Here is a 24254-nt window from a genome sequence, read left to right as displayed (position 1 = left end):
TCCCTCTTTCTGTTCTTCAAAAGTTGGGCGGTATATATTGGCATTCATTGTGCTGCATGCTCAGCAGTGCTGCTGCGCCACCTGTATTTGTGCATGTGTTACACTCAGCAATATTTCTCTTGTTCCTGAACAGCCCTTCTAGCACATTGTAAAGTGCTGGATAATGTAGCCGCATGGCACTCAGCCATAATTTCCTCCAGAACTGTCCTCTTTCTAAATAGGTTAGCATACTTTGGCATTTTAATTTAATTGTATGTTCCCTGTAAAGCAAATATAGAAATGCTGATGCCAAGAAATTCTTCCATAAAAGCCAATCCACATGTACTAAGAAGATTACAGTACCTCTGGTTTCAGCATCCGGATGAAATTAAGTTATTGAAAACTCTCCAGAGATTGAATATTTCATTAATGTAAAAATCTCCAGATCTCTCCATATGTTATCTGCCTGTTATCATTGGCATCAATAAACGGGTGAAGGTCATGCAGCCGCATCATCGGACCAGGCACAGCATTTCGGAACCCCCCGGATATCACCATAGGTGGATGGTCGCTCTGCCTACCGCTTGTTCTCCCAGTCAAGTCTTATTTGGTTAGTTGTAGTTCTTTTAATACACTCCTCCACATTCAAGTTACAACACCAAGAAGGAAAAGTCAAGGAGATTTGGAAATCACAGGATGAATAGACATGTTAATGGTATACAAACAATAAAAAATTGGAAACACAATTTTTTCATATTTGTTATACAGGTTGAGTAATATAGGCTGAAAAAAACACAGGTCCATCAAGCTCAGTCTTTCTCCAGCAGTTATACATTTTCTATCACTATTTACACCCAAAATGTCAATGTTTATAGTTACACAGTTATATGATGTTAATAATTGTTGTACATCCAATAATCCAAAGTGTGCCAGGAGTCATTTTCCAACACAAGAACTCCAGGCTCCATGTTGCTTATGATACTATGCTGCCTAAGGCTATGTGCGCATGTTGCGGGTTTTTTTTTACCACAAAGATGCAGCATTTTTATCTGTTGGTGACCATAAAGATGCAGCGTTTTTATCTGTTGGTGACCACAAATATGCAGCGTTTTTATCTGTTGGTGACCACAAAGATGCAGCGTTTTTATCTTTGTGTAACTACTTTAAGCAGCCTTTTTGGCTTAAAAAAACGCAGGAGTCCTCCACCTGTCAGATCTCTACAGAAGTGAGCCACGGAATTAGCGCTGACGTCACTCAGGTGATGTGCGGTGACACTGCACATCCCCTGACTGAAGTCACAGCCGATCTCGCGGCTCACTTCAGCCACGGCCTTATATGCGGTCACAAGTGGAGGACTCTCGCTGTCACCACACATCACCTGACTGAAGTCACCGCTGATCTCGAGGTTCACTTCAGCCGTAGCCTGATTTGCGGAAACAGGTGGAGGACTCCAGTCAGATGATGTGCGGTGATAGCTGGAGTCCTTCACTTTTTATCGCAAATCCGGCCACGGGTGAAGTGACAGCAAGATCAGCGGTGACTTCAGTCAGGTGATGTGCGGTGACAGCTGAAGTCACCGCTGATCCCGCGCGGCTCACTTCATTTGCGGCCTGACCGTCACAGAGAGCGGTCGTGCTCTATAGCCGCTCTCTGTGATTGTCAAATGTAGGAGAGCTGGATACGTCGTGGGACCTCGTGTGGATTACGTCGGACCTGGAGTGGTGTTTTAGGGATTAATAAAGTGGTAAAAGAGGGGGCTTTTTTGTGTTTTATTTCAAATAAAGGATTTTTTGGGTGATTGTGTTTATTTACTTTCACTTACAGCTTAGTGATGAGGGAGTGTCTCATAGATGCCTACCATCACTAAGCTAGGACTTAATGGTAGCTATGGGATGCTGCCATTAACTCCTTATTACCCCGATTGCCACCTCATCAGTGCAATCGGTATGAGCCGGGAAAAGTCTCGGGACTTTCGCATCTAATGGATGCGGCAATTCTGGGTGGCTGCTGGCTGATATTTTTAGGCTTGGGGGGCTCCCAATAAGATGGGTCTCCCCAGCGTGAGAATACCAGCCCCCAGCTGTGAGATTTTATCTTGGCTGGTTATCAAGATTGGGGGGATCGCACGTCGTTTTTTTTAAAATGATTTATTTATTTCATTTACTCTACTATATAGACCCACCCACCGGCGTCTGTGATTGACTGTAGTCAGACAGCTGTCACTCAGCATGGGAGCGGGTCTCCCTGCAACCAATCACAGCCACCGGTGAGGAGGGAAGGAGTGAATATGTTATGAGCCTAATGTGCGGCTAGCTCTGGAAGATGAAAGAGCTGCCGCGGCAGCAGTGTGACAGCCGACTGGTGATCGGTGAGTATGAAGCACTTGCTCTAACCCCTTTGTGCCCGATTCTGGTCCCTATAGACTTTATATGGGGAGCAGTATCTGGCCAAATACCAGCCCTCCGAAAACGCAGGGACAAAACGCAAACAAAATTGAAATGCTGCATCTTTGTGGTCACCACTAAAAGGCAGCTAAAAAAACTGCAATGTGTGGACAGCAAAAATTAAATCTCATAGACTTTTCTGAGGAAGGAGATTCATGCAGATTTTACAACAAAAACGCCCCCAAAAAGCGCACAAAAATGTGGCAAAAAATGCAGCGTGCGCACATAGCCTTAATGTCCTATCATGGCGTAAAGTGCCACCGAACTTGGCTCACATCAAGCACGTCGGACGTCATTGGTCAACAATTGCAAAAGGGGCTGCCAGCATAGGATCTTGACGATTTTCCCAAGTGGCAGAACCTTCCTCAGACAATTATTAATATCCTCATTGACAGCATGCCAAAGTGAGAGGTGCAGGTATTTATGTGCTTAGTGCTAATACTCATATATTGAACCCAAATGAGATGCTTTAAAAAAAATTGCTTCAATTTTTTCAGAATTTGCAAATCATTAAAATCCTGTGATTTTTATCTTTTCATGACTTTTCTTTCTTGGTGTTGCAATTTCAATGTTGAGGAGCATGTAGGTTTTCCTTTTTGGTTTTTATGAAACCATCAATAAAGTATTCTGTATAACGTTGTTATGATTAGTTCAGCACTTAATGAGGTTATCCATTACTTTTACATTGATCGCGTATCCTTAGGATACGTCATCAATGTCTAATTAACTAGGGTCCGACACCCCGCAAATAAGCTGATGGCTGCGGCAGCACGAAATGCTCAGTCCTGGAGCTGCCCCATTAACTGATAGCAGCTGTGGCCTGGTACTGCACATCTATTTCACGAGGAACATTGTTGGACCTTCATGTGGACTACGTCAGAGCTGCGTGGGAGTTATTTTGGTGATAGAGGGACTGTGTCTTGTCTTTATTTCTCAATTGTTATGTCTTTCAGGTTCGCTTTTTTGAGCTACTTTGGATTTGTTGGATTATGTGGCTTTTTTAATAAATTGGTGAACATGGGCTAGAGTCAGGGGGTGTCTCTTAAAATAAAATCCCTGCATGTTTTTTTTCCCATTTACATCTACTGGGTTAGTAATGAGGGTGTCTGATAGACGCCCTTCCATTATTAACCCCTGGGCTTGATGCCAGCTGATACTGCACAGATAAGATCAACCCCATAAACCATTACCTCAATTTCCACAGCACCAGGGCAATTGGGAATTGGCATAACTATTTTCTATTTAAAATGAAACAAGTGAGATGCAATTGAATTGTAAACGTTCAGTTTTAATTAGAGGGGTTGAACAAAAATATCCTTTGAAATGTTTAAGAATTGCAACTATTTTTCTACAAAGCCTCCTCATTCCAGTTGCTCAAAAGTAATTGGACAAATGAACTTTGTCATAAATAACATTTTTATTTTTAATACTTGGTAGAGAACCCTTTGCATGTAATAACTGCCTGACGTCTGGAAGCCATGGATGTTGCCAAATACTGAATTTTCTCATTTGTGATGCTTTGACAGACCTTTACTGCAGCTGACTTCACTTGTTGCATTTTTGTGGCTCTTTCTGCCTTAAGTTGTGTCTTAAGCATGTGAAATGCATGCTCGATGAGGTTCAGATCTGGGGATTGACGCAATAATTTCAGAATATTCTACTTCTTTTCCTTAAATACTGCTGAGGTGCTTTCGCAGTATGTTTTGGGTCATTGTCCAGCTGTACTGTGAAGTGCCATTCAATCAACCTTGCTGTATCTGGTTAAATCTGAGCAGAAAGTATAGCCCTGTACACTTCAGAATTCATCCGCCTGCTTTTGTCTTCAGTCACATCATCAGTAAACACTAGTAACCCAGAGCTATTGGAAGCCATGCATGCCCGGCAATCACACTGTCTCTACCATGTTTTATAGAGGATGTGGTGTGCTTTGGATCATGAGCCATGCTAAACCTTCTCCATACATTCTTCTTCACATTATTCTGATAGAGGTTAATCTTAGTTTCATCTGTCCAAAGAATGCTTTTCCAGAATTGGGCTGGCTTAGATACTGGAACACCTACTTCCTGTAGAATGTTCTACACTTGGGTGGATGTTATGAAGGATTTTTAATTCCTCATTGAAAGGATTCTGTGATCATCACCAATGTTGTCTTCTGTGGACTTCCAGGCCTTTTTGTTTTCCAAAGCTCACCAGTGCTCTTTTTTTGCAGAATATACCAAACTGTTCATCTGGGTACTCTTAACATTTTTTTTATCTCTCTGATGATTTTCTTTTTTTTTAGCCTAACGATGGTTTGTTTGTCTTCTATTGGCAGCATGTTGTGGGTTCACAGCAACAGCTTCCAAATGTAAATACCACACCTGGAATCAGCTCCAGATGTTTTACCTGCTTAATAATAAAAGAAAAATGAGGGAAAAGCCCATGCAGCCCATTAACCTCTTCACCCCCAGGCAATTTTCCATATTTCATTTTCATTTTTTCCTCCCCTTTTTTTGAGAGCCATAACTTTTTCATTTTGCCATCAATATTGCCATATGATGCTTGTTTTTTGCAGGTCAAGTTGTACTTTTGAATAAAACCATTAGTTTTACCATATAGTGACTGGAAAATGGGAAAACAATTTCAAGTGTCAAAAAGTGCAAATGCACAACTGTTTTGGGGGTTATTATTCATGATGTTCCCTATATAACGTATCAGTATAATGCCTCAGGTCGGTACAAGTTTGTAGATACTAAACATGTATACTTTTACTTTTATCTAAGGAGTGAAAAAAATTCAGAAGTTTGTCCAAAAAAAGAATAGCTTTTTCTCACCATTTTCTGGGACCTGTACCATTCTCATTTTTTGGGATCTGGGGCTCAGTAAGGGCTTATTTTTTGCATCTTGAGCTGGCATTTTAATTACACGATTTTTGTGTAAATGCGATTTTTTGATCACCTGCTATTGCATTTTATTGCATATAAAAGAAATGTTGCGGCGATCAACAAATCTAATTTTGTTATTTGGATTTTTTTTCTCACCACGCCTTGTACCTATCAGATTAATTGATTTTATATTTTGATCAGGAATTTCAGAATGTAGTGACACCAAATATTTGTATATTTTAACTTTTATTTTCAGTGGGGCAAAAGGGGGTGATAGGAACTTTTAGCTTTTTTTTTCATTTTTTCATATTTTTTAAAACTTGTTTTTTTTAATTTATTTTACTAGTCCCCCTAGGGGACTTTATCACTGCACAGTCCGATCGCCTGTGCATCTCTTGTGAGTGCCAGCGCCCTGTCGGCCCCCTGAGGATGTGAGTCATCACAGCGTAAGGGGTCATCAACTGACTTTGCATTATCATGACTACACATTGGCACCCGATGGAGGTGGGGAATAGTGTGATCCCTGCCGTGGCCATTTAAATGGCGCCATAAGTGTTTGACAGTGGAATCTAAGGATCTAAGGGGTTAACAGGTGCAAGTGGAACTCAGCAGGGGACTACCGGAGGGAGGTGACCAAGGTCTTACCAGTACATCCTTGGTCGTAAAGGTGTTAAACAGCTTTTGCGATAATTGTCCAATTAACTTTGATCTCTTGAAAAAGAGGCAGCAAAATAGTAAGAGCTGTAATTCAGAAGCCCTTACTAATTAAGAATACCCTCACATTAAAGCTGAAAGTTTGCACTTTTAGCCCATATTGATTATATAACTGCATCAGGAAAATGTTTTGGTAAATATTTAAAATGCCAAAACTTGTGTTACTGTCCAAATATTTCTAGACCCAACTGTATTTTTCTGCTGATTAATGGGGATGCTAAAGATCAGACAGAATAAGAATCATAGGCCACCAATGTAAAATGTAGCGCCATATACTAAACTGCAAATATCTAGGGGGCTTTTGGAATGATGTTTGTATTACAGATATTTAGCTATTAATTAATGAAATACTTACCTGATTTAACAGTGTAATGGAAAAAAAGTAAGCTTACACTCATTGCCGAGAGCTATGAAGTTTTTACTAAAGGACCTTGGCTGTATTAATTGAAATACCATAACACGTCTAGGAAATGAGCCAGGAAAATCTGATCCGGGATATCAAAAAAGTTCATTTTAGCATGTGAAACACTGGGAACCTGACTCATTATATGCATTACAATAAATCATTTCCTTTCATAAAGGTATGAAAAAAGTAGGGAGTGCACAGTAGAAAGTAAAGTGTTTGATGTACTATACATCAAAGGGGTTTGGAGAAGCATTATAGACATTTCGATTCATCCAAAAACTCATGGGAGGGTGCAAACAACAAGGTGACATCTACAAGTGAACCGTCTAGACACTTTCATCACCTCCACATTGTCATCAGTAAGTTGCATCTGATACTTACAAGAAAAAGTATTAGAAAAGAGAAGGCAAACTGTGGATTCTAACCTTCTCGTTTATTGGGTATCAGGATATTATTTATACCCATTACCTGCACATTCGGCTCTTTTCACATTGTGACTGCAGCATACATTTACCATAGGAATGTGAAACAGCTACATTAAAGGGAACCAACCAGCAGAAATAAAAGCTATAAAATATAAATAAAAGATCGGATGCTTGGTTGCAGAAATATCTTTAATCAAAGTTGCAGAAATGCACTGCAGTTTCGTTGACGTGTGCATCGGGGCGGGCCATTGTGGGTCAGGTTCTTGGTGTATATTCCTCCTCCGGCGTCTTGTATTGCACGTCAACAGCAGCAATGGCCGCGTGGCACAATATTTAAATAAAGAAATGGAGGCATGCAATACAAGATGCAGGGGAAGGAATATACACAAAAGACCTGACCCACAAGGCCTGTCCCTGATGCACATGTCAACCAAAATGCAGTGCATTTCTGCAACTTTGATTAAATATATTTCAGCAACCAAACGTCTGATTTGTCTACAATAGGTATGCCTGGATTCAGCATGTTAGTGCCAGTATGGCACTGCCTTTACTGCATATAGCAGAAACCCAGTGGTTGGTTCCACTTAAAGCACCATGGGCCTAAACACATAAGATAGAGTGTATACTCAGGTCCTGCAGCAGCGGCGTTCCAACAGTGTCGCTGCCAGATATGGTTGTGTCACGTACTGCTGCAGCCAGTGACTGGCCACTCTTCAGCCTCAGCTCAGATGTCCACTCTTATGAAATAGTAGCTGTACTACCCGGCTTCGCCCGGGTAAATAACTGTTGTTAACAAAATAGAATGTATTAACATTCCCGGGATAGAATGTATAAATAGAATGTATTAACACCCGGGATAGTAACTGTCTCTCTGTTTCTCTCCCATTCTCTGTCTGTCTCCCCCTCTGTATATATCTCTCTGTCTCTCTCTCTCTATCTATCTCTTTGTCTGTCTCTTTCCCTGTCTGTCTCTGACTGTCTGTCTCTTTCAATCTCTTTCCCTGTCTGTCTATCTCTTTCCCCTGTCTGTCTATCTATCTCTGTCACTTTCCCTGTCTGTCTCTTTCCCTGTCTGTCTCTTTCCCTTTCTTTCCCTGTCTGTCTCTTTCCCTGTGTCTGTCTCTTTACCTGTCTTTGTCTGTCTCTTACCCTGTCTGTCTCTTTCCCTTTCTTTCCCTGTCTGTCTGTTTCCCTGTGTCTGTCTCTTTGTCTGTCTCTTTCCCTGTCAGTCTGTCTCTTTGTCTGTGTCTGTCTCTTTGTGTCTGTCTCTTACCCTGTCTATGTCTGTTTCTTACCCTGTCTGTCTGCCTCTTTCCCTGTCTGTGTCTGTCTCTTTCCCTGTCTGTCTCTTTCCCTGGCTGCATTGTGACACGCCAACATTCCATATAAGGGCGTGGCTGCGCATTCTTCTGAAGTTCTGGCTGCACTGTGGCTCCCAGCTCCATTCGCTTTAATGGAGGCAGGTTTTTTGGCGAATAACTGTAAAGTGCGGGGTTAAAATTTCCCCTCGAAACATAGTCTATGACGCTCTCGGGGTCCAGACGTGAGTGTGCAAAATTTTGTGGCTGTAGCTGCGACGGTGCAAATGCCAATCCCGGACATACACACATACATACATACATACATACACACATTCAGCTTTATATATTAGATTAAAGTCTGGAACTGACAAGTGGCCACGTATTAGCTGCAGCCAGCACGTGACACAGCATTGTTACGTCATAGCTGGGAATAGCAGTGATGACATCTCTGGAACAGGTTCGCTGCAGGAGTATACATTTTTTTTAGTTTACAAGATGATAAATCTATATTAAAGAATGCAGACAAAACCAGCACTAGTAACGCTATACTCCTGCTGCTGCTAGATTATGGCAACTCCTCTACTTGCCCAGTATGTAGAAAATATATAATTAATAAATCTGTGCTAGCGGGAGTATATTTGGAGATTTTTTTCTTAATAAGTGGGAGTGAGATTGTCCCCAAAATGCATGTCAGATTCTAGCCCAGCACTAACCTAACGGAGACAAACGCAGAAACTACAACTATCAATCTGAACCGCTGAACCTATTGGAAAATTCACGAGGCAGACACCCATGACAGCCCGTGAACCTTTGCCTCAAGAAGAAATCGGTAACTGACTGCCCTGATCTGATCTGATACTTAACACAGAGAACTCCATAATCTGCCAGATCACCTCACGCTGAGGTCCCTATGTACACAGCGAACAGATGGGGAGCATGCAGCCAGAGACAAGTGGTGGACATACCGGAAGGTAAAAACCATCAGCTAGGTAACCCACGCTGAGCACCTGCACAGGGTGCCCAGCAGCTTGCTTCACCCCACGCCACACTCCGATGTGACCTACGCTGGCAGATACATCGTGAGCGCAGGGGAACCCGGACAGGTACGGTTAAAGCTCATTGATCACTTTTCAGTAGACCTGGCACATGGAGCAGAGGCAGAATTTTCATTCAATAATATAACTCTTTATGACCTGGGGCATAAGTACTTTTTCTAATTACTTCTTTATTACGTGATTAACATTTTAAAAAACGTTTATATAATTGAATTATTAATTCTAAAACGTTTTTGGAAAACCGGTTTGTGGACACTAAGCACTTCATTGACTATAATGGACGGTAACCACCGGCCGGGGCTCTGTCCAGATTTTCTAGTTGATATTTTAATATTGGTTAATACTGATCAATGCGCAATTGTTAACGCAAATATGGTTCTAAATTCTAAAACCTTTTCTTATTTTTCTCCTTATCTTTATAGGTCTAATAAAAAAAAAATAATTAATTTTATCTTTTCTACACTGTTTTTATTTTAACTGGGGTCCTGAATTGATTAAATTGTGGTTGGCCAGTAATGGACAATCCCTTCAAAAAGGTGACATAGCTATAGGCCTCATTTATACTTTGCCATCTGGCACATATTTTACCCAAAGTTAGATTGGATATTTTGCCATTTCGTTACACATTTGTCTTAAGTGTAACCGTTGTTTTAATTGAAATTTCATCTTGCATTGCAAGACCAATGTTAATCCATGATGTAGGTCAGATCTGCAATTTTTTTCTTATGCTGATTTGGCAGCGTATAATGGATCATGCACAACCATACAAGTCTATGGGTGAGTGTGAAACATCACACTGCACTGATGACATCCGAGTGCAGTGCGATATATGCAGAGACAGATAATGGAGAAGAAGGAGAAATTAATCTCTCCATCCTCTCCTTACCTGTGATCCGACTGTCGCATGTGAGAGAATCGGAGCAAAGTGAATGACACTTGGCTCATGCGCCGCAGCAGAGTCTGAGCCGAGTGCCTTTAGCATATCACATCCGATTCTCTCATATCCAATGCTGTATACTAATCTGAGAGCCCCCTTAACATAACAAAACATGCAAAATCAGCAGATGACAGAAATGGTGACATTCATATATAAGTAGATTTCAGCTCCACAACTTACAGGACTGTGAATGCAGCTTTGAGCTACACTACAGACTGTAAATTAGCATAACTACAAATAATGCATTGTATGTTCAAACTATTTTTATGTGGGCAACCTATTGATGGAAACTGAAATAGAGTGCCCCTACGACAGATCATCACTGTATAGCCAGCATGTCTAAGGGTCACAGTGATCAGATCCACACTAATCGCACATTTGTAGCACAACATATACACTATATCATATCCAGTATTATATACGTGTGTGTAGAATTTTAAATGTTATAGCTGTGTTATTGGGAGTACAGTTCCTGACAGAAGTTCTGTCGCTTATCCATGTTATGTAAATAAAAGCTTATAACCTGACTTTAAATTCATCCATTGGTTTTATAAATTACTCTTTTGAAAGCTGAAACCCTCCCAAATTTGGTTTAGGTTATGAAAATAAAGTTGCTGCAAAGCTGAAATATTGATCATTTAATGAACACAGAAAGGTCAGATTTTGGCAAGACAAAAGTTTTGTTGCCTTGTCATATAATGCACCCAATCCTAGTTTACATCCTCACCTGTGCTCACTAACTGATCGGTTAATTAGTGGGTGTGTATAAAAAGAAACCCAGCACCCCAGACCTTCACTTGAACTGCAACTTGACCTCTGACAACATGCCAAAAATCCACCCTGTGACCAAAGCCCTGATTATCAAAAGGCTGAAGACCAGATCCACTGCAGAGGTGGCTGGCACCTTTAATGTGTCTCAACGTCAAGTACAAAGAATTAAAAAAAAGATTTGAAGAGACTGGAGATGTTTTTGACAAGCCCAGGTCCGGCAGACCCCACAAGACAACTGCTCAGAAGGAATGTTTGTTGGTTAGAAAATTCAAAGCCAGACCCTCTTCCACTGCAGCAGAGCTCCAAAAGGCCTGGTCACCTCAAGTCCCTGTATCAACTAGAACAGTTTGTAGGATTCTGTCTCGAAATGGCTTCCATGGTCGAATCAGTGCCCAGAAGCCAGTACTAAATTACAGGTAATTAAAAAACAGTGTTACATTTGCCAAGTCCCTCAGCCTGCTAAACAGATAGACGCTGGAAAAGTGGCAGAAGGTGGATTTCACTGATGAATCTTCAGTTGAATTACTCCACAGTTGCCACAAATACTGCAGGAGACCTACTGGAACCCGTATGGATCCAGAAAACAGTTAAGTTTGGTGGTGGAAAGATCATGGTCTGGGGTTACATTCAGTATGGGGTGTGCAAAACATTTGCAAGGTGGAAGGCAATATCAATAGCCTAAAATATCAAGAAGTATTAGCTACCTGGCAAAGAAGATCAAGGTGCTCAAGGACTGGCCAGCCCAGTCACCAGACATGAAAATTATTGAGCACATTTGGGGTAGGATGAAAGAGGAAGCTTGAAAGACAAAACCAAGAATCTAGATGAACTCTGGGAGGCATATAAGCCTGCATTATTTGCTATTCCTGATGACTTAATCAATAAATTGTATGAATCATTGTTCAACCGCATGGATGCAGTCCTTCAAGCTCATGGAAGTCACACAAAATATTAAATATGGCTCTAATAGGACCACAACTTAATTCACCAATGTTATGCAACATATCTTTGTATTTTTGAATTTCACATGACTTTCTGTGGGCGACAAAACTTTTGTCTTGCCAAAATCTTACCTTTCTGTGTTCATTAAATGATCAATATTTCAGCTTTGCAGCAACTTTATTTTCATAACCTAAACCAAATTTGGGAGGGTTTCAGCTTTCAAACGAGTAATTTATGAAACCAATGGATGAATTTAAAGTCAGGTTATAAGCTTTTATTTACATAACATGGATAAGCGACAGAACTTCTGTCAGGGACTGTATTGGTCTTGTAGTAAAAGTTGATTTCCTCCAAAGTCAGACAAGATAATATTTGTAATAGAGATCCCATCTGATAAGTGGGAGAAAACATGGACCTCTGAGCTTTCAAAGCCTAGGGCTGAATTTTAGTCCCACTGTGGCCCTGGGTGGAAGTCCTTTTGTACGGCATTGCAGTGCCCCTCCTGTTCCTTTTTGCAGATATAAGCCAGGACAGGTCCTCCTCTTCGCTTGATGCCCTTCTATGGCCCTCTCCCTTCCCTGACTCCTCCTGTGTAATGGCTCATGTCTTGGTATCTGTTCACTGCTCTTCAGGCTGTGCTGTGAGACACAGCAGACTTTCTTGCAATAACACTTCCGGATGTTTAATTATGAAGGATTTTCAACTACCTGTGGAGCCGGAATTGGCTGTGAGTACCACCTCTTATTGCCAGTAGTGGCTAATACATTAGCAAAATGAAGATGTAAATAATCAGCAAGTGAAGAGTAATTTTCTGTGGCTTCTCCAGTGCACTAACTGTCCCTTTCATTTACACCTGGGTTGTCCAGGCTTGTGACAAAAATCTACAATCAATTTATGTGACTGCTGAATAGTGACGTTGTGCTGTGTGCACACTGCCGCAATCCCCTGGTGTTGCCGATATAAGTGGTATGAGATTTGCATACATGCGGACGCGTGCCAACTACACGAGTTCGTAGTCTCTCCATAGAAAGCACTTCTAGTTGTGATGTGACTGTAAATATACAAATCTCATACATGCGGTCATGTGACTGCCTATTGTCCCAGCAATACCAGGAAGTTTAGACAGTGTCTGCAATGCATGCTGTCCTGATTCAGACTTCTGTCCCAAGCACGGACACCTTTAGGCTATGTGCCCACGTTGCGTTGTCCCTGCAGAAATTTCTGCAGCGATTTGAACAGCACATGTACGCTTCAAAGTGCTGCAGAAACACAGTGTACTGAAAAGCCGATTTCATGCTCTCTGGATGCTGCCTCTCCCATAGACAGAGAGGGACCTGCATCCAAAGCGCACGAAAGAAGTGACATGTTGCTTTTTAGAACGCAGCGATTTGGCAGCATGCAAATCGCTGCGTTCTAAAACGCAACGTGCGCATGGATAATGCACAATCTTCATAGATTGTGCTGGGGACGCAGCACACATGCAGTTACGATGCGGTGCAGAACGCAGCGTAACTGCATGCAATACGCACACGTGGGCACAGAGCGTTAAACTGATTCACAAATACTTATGGTTACACTTTCATTTCTAGCCCAGGTTTCTGAAAGCTGCTATGACACTGCTCCTGAGTGTAGCCCTCATGGAATCTGCTCATGCTGAGAATATGATAGATTCATTGAAACAGGGCAGTGCGGAGCATGGGAGTGGACTTTATTATAGTAAAAATTGGAAAGCTGCCCACTTAGTAAATCAAAGTCTGGGAAAACTTCAATAGTTCCATAGTGAGTGACAACCCTACAGAACATGTGTTTAGTTGTTTTTCATAAAAGTGTGCTTCATAGTTATAATTTAGGGGTTTTACATGAGGACCCATGCATTTTTTTTCATTTAATATTGTAATACCAATCTTGCTAGGTAAAGTCATATCTATGTGGCCTTGAGAAGAAGTTACAAGTGCATCTCAATAAATTAGAATATCCTCAAAAAGTTAATTTATTTCAGTAATTCAATACAAAAAGGGAAACACATATATTATATAGAATCATTACAAACAGAGTGATCTCTTTCAAGTGTTTATTTCTGTTAATGTTGATGATTATGGCTTACAGCCAATGAAAACTCAACAGTCATTATCTCAGAAAATTAGAATAATTACCACAAAACATCTGCAAAGGCTTCCTAAGCATATAAAATGGTCCCTTAGTCTGGTTCAGTAGGCTACACAATCATAGGGAAGACTGATGACTTGACAGATGTCCAGAAGGCAGTCATTGACACACTCCACAAGAAGGGTAAGCCACAAAAGGTCATTGCTAAAGAAGCTGGCTTTTCACAGAGGGTTGTATCCAAGCATATTAATGAAAAGTTGACTGGAAGGAAAAAGTGTAGTAGAAAAATGTGCACAAGCAACCGGGAGAACCACAGACTTGATAGGATTGTTAAGAAAAGGCCATTCAAAAATTTGAGGGAGATTCACAAGGAGTGGACTGCTGCTTGAGTCAGTGCTTCAAGAGCCACCACACATAGACGTTTCGAGGACATGGGCTACAAGTATTGCATTCCTTGTGTCAAGCTACTCATGACCAATAGGCAATCACAGAAGCATCTTACCTGGGCCAAGGAGAAAAAGAACTGGCCTGTTGCTTAGTTTTCCAAGGTGTTGTTTTCAGATGGAAATAAATTTTGCATTTTATTTGGAAATCAAGGTCCCAGGGTCTGGAGAGTCTGGAGGAAGATTGGAAAGGCACACAATCTAAGCTGCTTGAGGTCTAGTGTGACGTTTTCACAATCAGTGATGGCTGGGGAGCCATGTCATCTGCTGGTGCAGGTCCACTGTGTTTTATCAAGACAAAAGTCAGCGCACTTCATGCTTCCCTCTGCCGACGAGCTTTTTGGAGATGGAAATTTCATTTTCCAGCAGGACTTGACACCTGTCCACACTGCCAAAAGTGCCAATACCTGGTTTAATTCCACAGTATCACTGTGCTTGATTGGCCAGCAAACTTGCCTGAGGGTGGTTTTACATGCTACGATATCAGTACCGATATCGCTAGCATGCGACCCGCCCCCATCGTTTGTGCGAAATAAGCATATCGCTGCCTGTCACGCACAAAATCGCGCACCCGCGTCACACATACTTACCTGCATAGCAACGTCGCTATTACCAGCGTACCGCCTCCTTTCTAAGGGAGCGGTCCGTTCGGCGTCACAGCGACGTCACTAAGCAGCCACCCAATGAAAGTGGAGGGGCGGAAATGAGCGGGACGAACATCCCGTCCATCTCCTTCCTTCCGCATTGTGGCCGGCGGCAGGTAAGGAGATGTTCCTCGTTCCTACAGGGGGTCACACACAGCGATGTGCACTGCCACAGGAACGAGGAACAACAACGGCAAAGCGATAGTATCGATAATTGGGAGCGGACCCCCATGTCAACAAGGAGCGATTTTGGACGTTTTTGCAACGATCCAAAATCGCTCCTTGGAGTCACACACTACGAGATCGCTACAGCGGCCGGATGTGCGTCACAAATTCCGTGACCCCAACTAGATTGCTGTAGCAAAATCGTAGAGTGTAAAGCCCGCTTAACCAAAACCCCATAGATATTTTCAAGAGGAAGATGAGAGACACAAGACCCAACAAGGCAGACAAGCTGAAGGCTGCTATCAAAGCATCCTGGGCTTCCATAACACCTCAGCAGTGCCACAGGCTGATCGCCTCCATGCCACGCCGCACTGATGCAGTAATTCATGCAAAAGGAGCCTCAACCAAGTATTGAGTGCATTTATTGTACAGACTTTTCAGTAGGCGCCAACATTTCTGAGTTTAAAATATTTTCTTCAGTTGGTCTTATAGAATATTTTAATTTTCTAAGATAATGACTTTTGGGTTTTCATTGGCTGTAAGCCATAATCATCAACATTAACAGAAATAAACACTTGACTGAGATCCCTGTTTGTAATTATATATATATACATATATATATATATATTTACATATATATATATATATATATATATATATATATATATATATATATATATATATATATAGTTTCCCTTTTGTATTGAATTACTGAAATAAATTAACTTTTTGAGGATATTCTAATTTATTGAGAATCACTTGTATATGATTTTAGTGTTCTTGGTCGTACATTATGTAGTTTTGATACTCAAACGGAGTGGGAAGCAACTAAACTTTTTAGGAAAGTTCAGAAGGCAGCAACTATTGAAGGGTTTGTGCAATTAACATTTATCACCTATGCATAGGATCATTTGGGTCCAATCTCTCAATCCTCAATTGAACATAAGAAATAGGGTTACAAAATGCTCACTGGGAGCGGAGGGGTAGTGAGGATTACTGCCAATTGCTTTATTTGCTGTTTTTGCTCTGTTTCCTAAGAATACATTTTTTTATATTCTTTCCGTAGCACTAGATGCAGTTTTATTTTTTAGAAATGAGCGATATAAAAATGATAAGAGATTATTTCTAACAATGCTAAGCCAATAGGGAATCTTCTGTTGCTCTTTTAACCAGTGTTCCTGCTTTAGTTAAAAGGTTTCTCAGGGACTAAACAACCATTCAATTTAAGATCGGTTGCGGTCTGATCCCCAGCAACCCTACAAATCAGCTAACATGTGCCCTGACATTTGGCAGATATAAGCACGGTACATCAGCTTCATCCATTATTAGGCCCTGTGCGCACACAGCGTTTTTTGCCGTGGTTTTCACTGCAGAAATGGTGCTGTTTTTGTTCATAACCTTTCTGCAGTCCTTCCCCAGCAAAATCTATAGGAAATCAAAAATGCTGTGCGCACATTGCGTTTTTTTTTCTACAAGTTTTGCTGATAATTTCTGCACCTTTTCTGCAGCGGAAAAGAAGTAGCATGTCACTTCTTTTCCGCAGGTCCCTGCGTTTTTACCATAGATAATGGTAAAAAAATGCAGGTACCAACCGGCGGAAAAAACGCGGTAATTCCTTAGCAAAAACGCAATAAACCACGGCAAAAAATTGGGTTCGTTTTTTGGCCACGGGTGCAGAATTCTGCCAGAGGGTGCGGAATTTTCTTAAGAAAATTAATTTTCCCAGTGTGCACAGGGCCTTAGGCAGAGGCTGCCAGCTATAGCGCCTTATCTCCGATTCATCTGAATATATGAGGCAGTGGCTATTATACTATGTACTGGGCTGCATGTTTTATGCTGCAGAGTTTTATTTTTTTTTATATAACTGGTCACCGGTGGTGTAGATTTAAGCTAATTGGTTGGGGTGCCATGTGCCAGCCCCTCACCGATATAGATATTTAATCAATGGTTTAGTTTTGGTGCATAAGTCCATTAGTTATCCTTTAAGTGCACATGGTGGTAATTCTGGATCATTGCATTCCTGCCGTCTATTTCAATATGAAACTGTAAAAGTGTCATGTAAAAACCCAAGTGAAGATGATGGGAAAATGAAACTGTGGCTCCAATAAAAATTGCTTCTATAAAGCCTTGCAAAATATGTGATTGCAGGCACGTACCACCACTTAAAAGAAATCTGCCAGATGTGTTATATAAAATGCCTTTTAGTGTATAAGTTGTTTTAATAGCTGGCAATTTAACAATGCTTAGAATCATCGGTTAGACGTCTGCAGCTGCTCAGCTCCTGATCTCTCCGATAAACTTCTCTTTTATGTGCTTTGGCATTTTTGATTCTATGTTTATGGTCACTTTATTTAAGGGAAACCTGTCATGTCCCCAAATGCTAACAACCTGCATATATGGGGTTAATCTGTAGGTTAACAGACCTCTAATGTTGTCCGGCTGCTGCACTGAAAGCTGGGCTAACAGGAAGTAAACTTTAATCATCCTGGCAGCCTCCAGCTTTTAGTTATAGAGGCTAGGGTGGGCAGCAATAGTAAACTCTCCATACATAGTGAGCGGCGGCTGTGAGTTTGCCCTGGCACATTGACTGACAGCCATCTCTGAAGCGTATAAATGCAGAGACTGCTTTCAGTCACTGCTGGGGCGACATTACAGCTGTTGCTCTGTATGTAATGACTGAAAGCTGAAGGCTGCCAGTCATCAAGATATGATCATATGACAATGCACTAAATCTGTCTGCTGAAAAGTTCAATAATATTGAACTAGATAAATCAGTCATGCTGTATGATCAATCCATATCCCAACCTACATGGATCTATTACAGAAGTCAATGCTGTGCTAGCCAGTAATCTAGTATGCAGATGTCGGAGGCTCGGAGCAGCTCAGGATTACAATCACGACTTGCTTAATAACAATGCAATGACAATTAAAGGCATTCCTCTTAAGGTGTACGGCCATATTGACGCCATCCTATCCATGGTAAGGGCAACTGGCTGTACTGAGGCTCCAGACCCCAATTTACAATGAAGAGTCACACAGTACTCCGTCTTACGTAAGGAAAACATTCATGCTGTCATCTCATCCGTCAGCTCTCTGGAATGTTCCATTCTAACCACAAGTCATAGGGGAGGTCTAGTTCCATTTTTTAAACATATTTATGTTTTGTGAGACAAAACAAACTTTTAGACTATTAAATATTTACAGCTGATAAGATCTTTGTGACCTTCTTGGCAAGAATAGTGTTGGGGAGAACATGTAAGGCTATGTTGTCCACGAGAGAATGTAGCTGCGGATTTTTCTGCATCAAAATCCGCAGCTTTCCCGCAAAATCCGCACCTTTTCAAAGGTGCGGATTTGCCGCGGATTTACCGCGGAATTGCCGCGGATTTGATGCGGATTTTGGTGCGGATTTTTTTTTTTTTTTTTTACCAATTTTAAAGCCAAAATCCGGATGAAAATCCGCAACAATAGTTTACATGTTGCAGATTTTTCCGGACCAAAATCCGCACGAAATCCGCTGCGGAAAAATCCGCAGCATGGGCACAGCATTTCCAAAATGCCATAGAAATGGCTGGGAAGTGCCGGAGCTGCAGATTTTCGGGAAATCCGCGGCTTTTCCGCGGCGTGGACACATAGCCTTAAAGTTTTTTGCCGTTATCAGTAAGACCTAGTGGTCATAAGTGACTATACACTACACTAGTTTGATTTTCCAAGATTCTGGGAAAATTCCTAAATTGCTGGCATAATAAAACCTGAATCTGAATCTTATTTAAACTAAAGAGGCGATTCATTTATCATTTTGCACCAGTTTTCTAGCGCTAAAAAGCTGCAAATCTTTGTAGAATGAGTCATTGCGCAAAAATGTAGCAAGGTTTGCTGTGTTTATGCCAGCTCCACCCACTTATTGTAAAGGAGGTGGAGTTTAGGGGAGAGCACTTCAATCTGTCTGTATTCAATGTCTCCACTATCTCTGTTGCTTTGATTTTTGGAGACAGACGACATGTTAGCTGTGCGACCTTGTGCATATCAGGCCCACCATTGACTCGTGCTATTAAGTGTCGAGATCCTGTGCAAGATTCCAATTCTTCAAAGTCATCATATTGCTCCAAATTACTGCAAGAGATCCTGAACAGAGAGGCAAATCCCGGCACCACAATACTGACTCTCTCTTGTTGCTTCCATTGCAGTGGTGCCCCTTTAGGCCATGTACAGACATTCAGTATTTGGTGACTTTTTTACTTCTGTGTATTTGTGTCCTAAGTACAGCTCATCAATATTAACTCCTTGAAAAGCTCATTTTTGTTTCTTGGACATTGGTACAGATTTGTATATCATTGTTATAATTTATACTGTAAGCCTCATTCATTTACAACCAGCCAAGGTTTTGTCTATTCTAGTTTATATAAATTGGGCCATCGTTAGGCCACTGGAATTAGGAAATTATCTGTGGAAACAACTTCTCAAAAAAATACCCAGTAAAGTAAGGATTGTGTAAAATAAAACAGAAGAGAGGCACGGACCTGTTTAAGAAAAGTGTCAGATGGTTTGAACAAGCCTTAATCTTGTTTTGAGCCTGTAGATGAGTCATGTTTTCTGTTTTCTCCCCATTGATTTCCAGAATGACATCCCCTGGGTATAGGTTAGCCAGAGCAGCCTTGCTTCCGGGATTAATCTGCACAGGAAGAGAAACAATAGGTGCACAGTGTTATAATGCTATATAAATATATAGATAATGGAAACACATGTAGAATAGATGTAGGCAAATAATCATTGTGCTTGTAAAATGGGATCTCTTTATGTCCGAGACACTTGTACAGATGTGGATCTTGTATGCATTACATTGGATGAATAGAGTTATATTGTAACATTCTGGATTACTGATTTCCTGATGAATACTGTGAAAGCTCCAGATGAAATGTAAAGCTATCTACATATGTTACGTATCAGAACGCTTTCGTATGTTACCAAATCAGGTCGAAAAATTCATAACTGAGCTTAAACACCCTCCAGCACTTATTTAGCTTATAGTAGCTAACTTATTGTGAAAATGTTGTTATTGGTAGTTGTCCAACATTTGTTAACAGTTTATTCCCGGCATAAAACATTATCATGTATCGAAAGGTTGATCATAACTTGTGGCATTGTGGCGATCTGACCGCTGGAACCCACAACAATATGAAGAACGGAGCTCTGAAATGCCCCATCAGAATGAAATGGAGCAGTGGCCTTAATAGCACTAGACTATTTCCATCAGTCCCATAGAGAATAAATGGAGCACTGCTGCGTATGGGTGACTACCACTCCATTCTAATAGGGCATTTAGGGGCCCTCTCTTGTTATTGATGGGACTGTCAGGGTTTGGGTTGCCATCAGACCACAGGTGACCACTAGAGATTAGCAGATCTGTGGAAGTTCAGTTCGGTGGGTGCAGCCTTTAGATAAAGTTCGGTTTGCGACCTAGACTTGACCTGAACCCCAATGGAAGTCACTAATTAGGCAGTTCAGGTCTCCACTCACTTGCAGCCAGCATTAAACAGATCACTTCAGGGGGGGGAGTGGAGTTTTTCCTTTTTTTTTGGTGCACACAAATCAGATCACGCGAGTGGTTTATGTACATAAAGCTCCCAGTTTTCGAACCTGAGCTCTGTTTGTTTTGTAAAGTCACAAACACTGAACATCTTGGGTTTACTTTTCCCTAGTTATCATTCATGCCTGGATCTTTCTTATGGGGAATAACTCTTTAAGCCACAAGCAATAATAGTAACATCACCAATATAATATAGTAATTATACAGACTACAGCTGCTTTTAAATGGGATTTCCACCACTTTGATATTGATGATTTATCACAAGACAGGTCATCAATATCAGAAAGGTGGGGCTCTGACACAAAGCATCCCAACCGATCAGCTGTTATCTAAGGGCAGCCGGATGTAAGCAATGTACAAACCTAAAAATCAATGCTCTATCACACGGTTTAGTGTCCACTGCCAGGTACTGCAAAGCAACTTCCACTCACATAACCGAAGTTTAAGTCCACGACAATGGCCACTATTCAGTGGGATGGAGCGGTTTTGTACCAGTCCAATCATTGTGGACATTCTGCCTCTGCTGGCACTGCAAACAGTTGATCAATGGCAGTGTCGGGCTTTGGACCCCCACAAATCTGATAGAGATGATGTCTGCTGATAGACCATCAATATCAAAATGATGGAAAATTCCTTTAAAGGAAGTCACCAGGACTCTTTTAAATATAGCCATTTAAAAAAATCTAACAGTGAGAATTTTTCCATACATGCTGTCAAAACACCTACAATGGTCAATAACTTGGACATTCACTGCAGCTTTTAACCTTTGCAATGCATCCTTGTCAACTCCGCGTCCCAATCTACAATGTATGTGAACTGTGGTGCAGATTTTCAAATGGATTTGTTGCAGATTTGCAGCTAACGTGCAATGGGAGAACAACATGGAATCAAGCACTAACCACATATTAAGCATACACATAGGGACTACGAATCAGAAGAATTATAAATTACAGCTTAAAACACTTTTACATAGTATATTTTTCTTGTAGAACATTTTGTATGGCTCTTTTCATGCAATCAAGATACTGGTCTTCATGCATTATTGTTCAAGCCGCGCCGCAAACATAAAAGATGTCTGAAAATGTGATTTCCATAGGGACTACCCTTGACCCAAGTAAGGCATAATGCCTGATCCTGTTATGTTATGTCTGGGGCTCTCGGGAGGGAGGCACTATAAGGGTGATGATCCCAGATTCCTAATGATCATGTTTATTTTCTTAATCTTATCCTACTTGTTGAGTAATGACTCTTTGATGTCCGGGACGCAGTGTTTATACGTGGTGTGATAGGGCGAGGTGTATCATTTCCTCTTGGTGCGTTTGGCAGAAGTATCTGTTGATGGATGTTAGCACAAGTTTACATCTTCAGATAAATGCATTCTTCTTCACTTGAACTGCTGTTTTAATAATCCCAATCGGAGTAGCCCTATATGTCATTTATTGACTATATCGTGTATATCCATTAGCTATTTTGAGACAAAAACAACCCATAAAATCTAGTTTAGAGCCTAGTTTGTGATTTATAGATGTCCTGTGGTTTTCAATATGTTTAAAACCTCCTCTTGATTCATATGCTTACACAATTAGAGATGTTGATGTAATAAAACCACATAGTACTATATAGTAGTATACATTGACATACTATGTTACTATAGGCATTTCATCAACCATACAATACCTCCTTTTCTTACAATAGTTGCCAAGCATCACATACAGTACAAAAACATATACAGTAGGTTATTCTGAAACATAGAAGAAATGTTGTGAAATAATAATAAACTACGGCATTTTGGCATGAGCAGTACATGTATGAATTTTGAAAACACAGAAACAAACCTTAGATGTGTGACCTCATCCTCATATGTTAAGGAGTTATAACAGTATATGTGCTTTATTGTCACATGTAATGCCCTATATATGTATGTTCTTATTTCTTAGTAATGGGACGCCAATAACTTCGGCTTTTTGAGTTGTGTTTCCCATGTTACACAACTGAATCAATCGTGCAGTGGATACCAGTGTTGTCTATCAGACCTTATTGACTTACGATGGGATCCATCAGCATTCCATCAAGTTGTCCTATGTGTTCATGGGAAAAAATAGCAGAATCTTTAATGAGAGCTCTAAAGAAGACATGGAAACAGATAAAGTTGTTACGATTCATCCATTCAGTGATTAAGACATGCTGAGCTGTTGGTTGGGTGAGTGACAGCATAGTTGTCCAACCTACAGCTGGGGCATGCTGAGCTGTCAGTGTCTTGAGTGACAGGTCAGGAGTCCAATCTTATACTGGGAGGTACTGGGCATTGTCAGTCTTAGGCTACTTTCACACATCCGGTTTGAGCCCTGCGGCTCAATCCGGCTGTGAAAACTATGCAACGGATGCGGTGAAAACACCGCATCCTTTGCATAAGTTTTTACATGCGGCCCGTCCGGTTTTTGCCGCTTGCGGCATGCTACTGAGCATGCGCAGTGGCAAAAACCGCATGCGGCGGCTGGATGCGGTTATTGCCGCATCGCGCCGCATCCGGCCGCCATAGGCATGCATTGAAAAATGCGCCGCAGCGGCCGGATGCGGCGCGATGCGGTGTTTTTTGCACGTTCGATCCGGCCGCCGCATCGGCTAAATCTGCCGCATGCGGCAAAAACCGGACCGAACGCAAGCCCCTGCGGCACAATACGGCACTAATGTAAGTCTACGCAAAAAAAAACGCAACCGGCGTTACAAAAGCCGGTTGCGGTTTTTCTGCAGAACGCCGTATTGTGCCGCAGAGCAAAAATCCGGATGTGTGAAAGTACCCTTAGCCATCTGTTTGGTGGTGCTTGTTGGCCTCAGTTGCTTATGCTCTGGGAATAGATCTTTTGCTGCCTGACTTTGTTCTGCTTTGTCCCTCTGCTTTGATCCACTACCCTCCTGGTATTCTGACTCCAGACTGTAACCTGACTACTTGTCTGCCTGTTCCCTTAATCTTGATGTGTTCTCCTGGTACCTGATTCCTGAATGTTTGACTATCCTGTCTCACGACTTACCCGTGTAGGGACTAGTGTCACAAAAGGGCTTGTTTTCAACTGTACCTGTAGTTTGAACTTTTGTGCAACAAGTCTAGTTTATCAGGCAGTAATAAAATTGCAGTGTATAGAATACTAATTTATAACAAAAAAAAAATGCTGTAAAACCTAGCTGGCACATTAAAATTTTGCCACACATAATAGCTCTAATGAAAGGATAGTCCAGGACTGTGACACAGATGACCTATTCTTACAATAGGTCAGCAATATCAAATCTGTGGGGGCTCAATACCTGGCACTTTTACTGATCAGCTCTGGACAGTGCCATATGTAAACTGTGCAGATAGCTGAAACAGCACTGCTCTATATATTGTGCAGGGTTGTTCCTGGGGACTGCAGCCCCCTGTACCTGAGAATAAACTACAACTGATCGGTTTCAATCCAGAACCACCTCCTGGGACCT

The 24254-nt window shown here is 41.3% G+C and overlaps 1 protein-coding gene across 1 annotated transcript in view; it reads right to left on the bottom strand.

Annotated features, from left to right (window-relative positions):
* The window catches only part of PDLIM4 (PDZ and LIM domain 4), a 248878-nt gene that overhangs the window by 167117 nt on the left and 57507 nt on the right, over nt 1-24254 (bottom strand). The window contains exon 2 of the mRNA XM_075344536.1: nt 19717-19868. Within this exon, the coding sequence (XP_075200651.1) occupies nt 19717-19868 (152 nt within the window). The remainder of the gene's footprint in view (nt 1-19716; nt 19869-24254) is intronic.

This window comes from Anomaloglossus baeobatrachus, chromosome 4, assembly GCF_048569485.1.
Source record: "Anomaloglossus baeobatrachus isolate aAnoBae1 chromosome 4, aAnoBae1.hap1, whole genome shotgun sequence".
Lineage (NCBI taxonomy): Eukaryota > Metazoa > Chordata > Amphibia > Anura > Aromobatidae > Anomaloglossus > Anomaloglossus baeobatrachus.
Note: the sequence above shows the minus strand (reverse complement) of the source record. Positions and strands in the feature narration are given on the sequence as shown.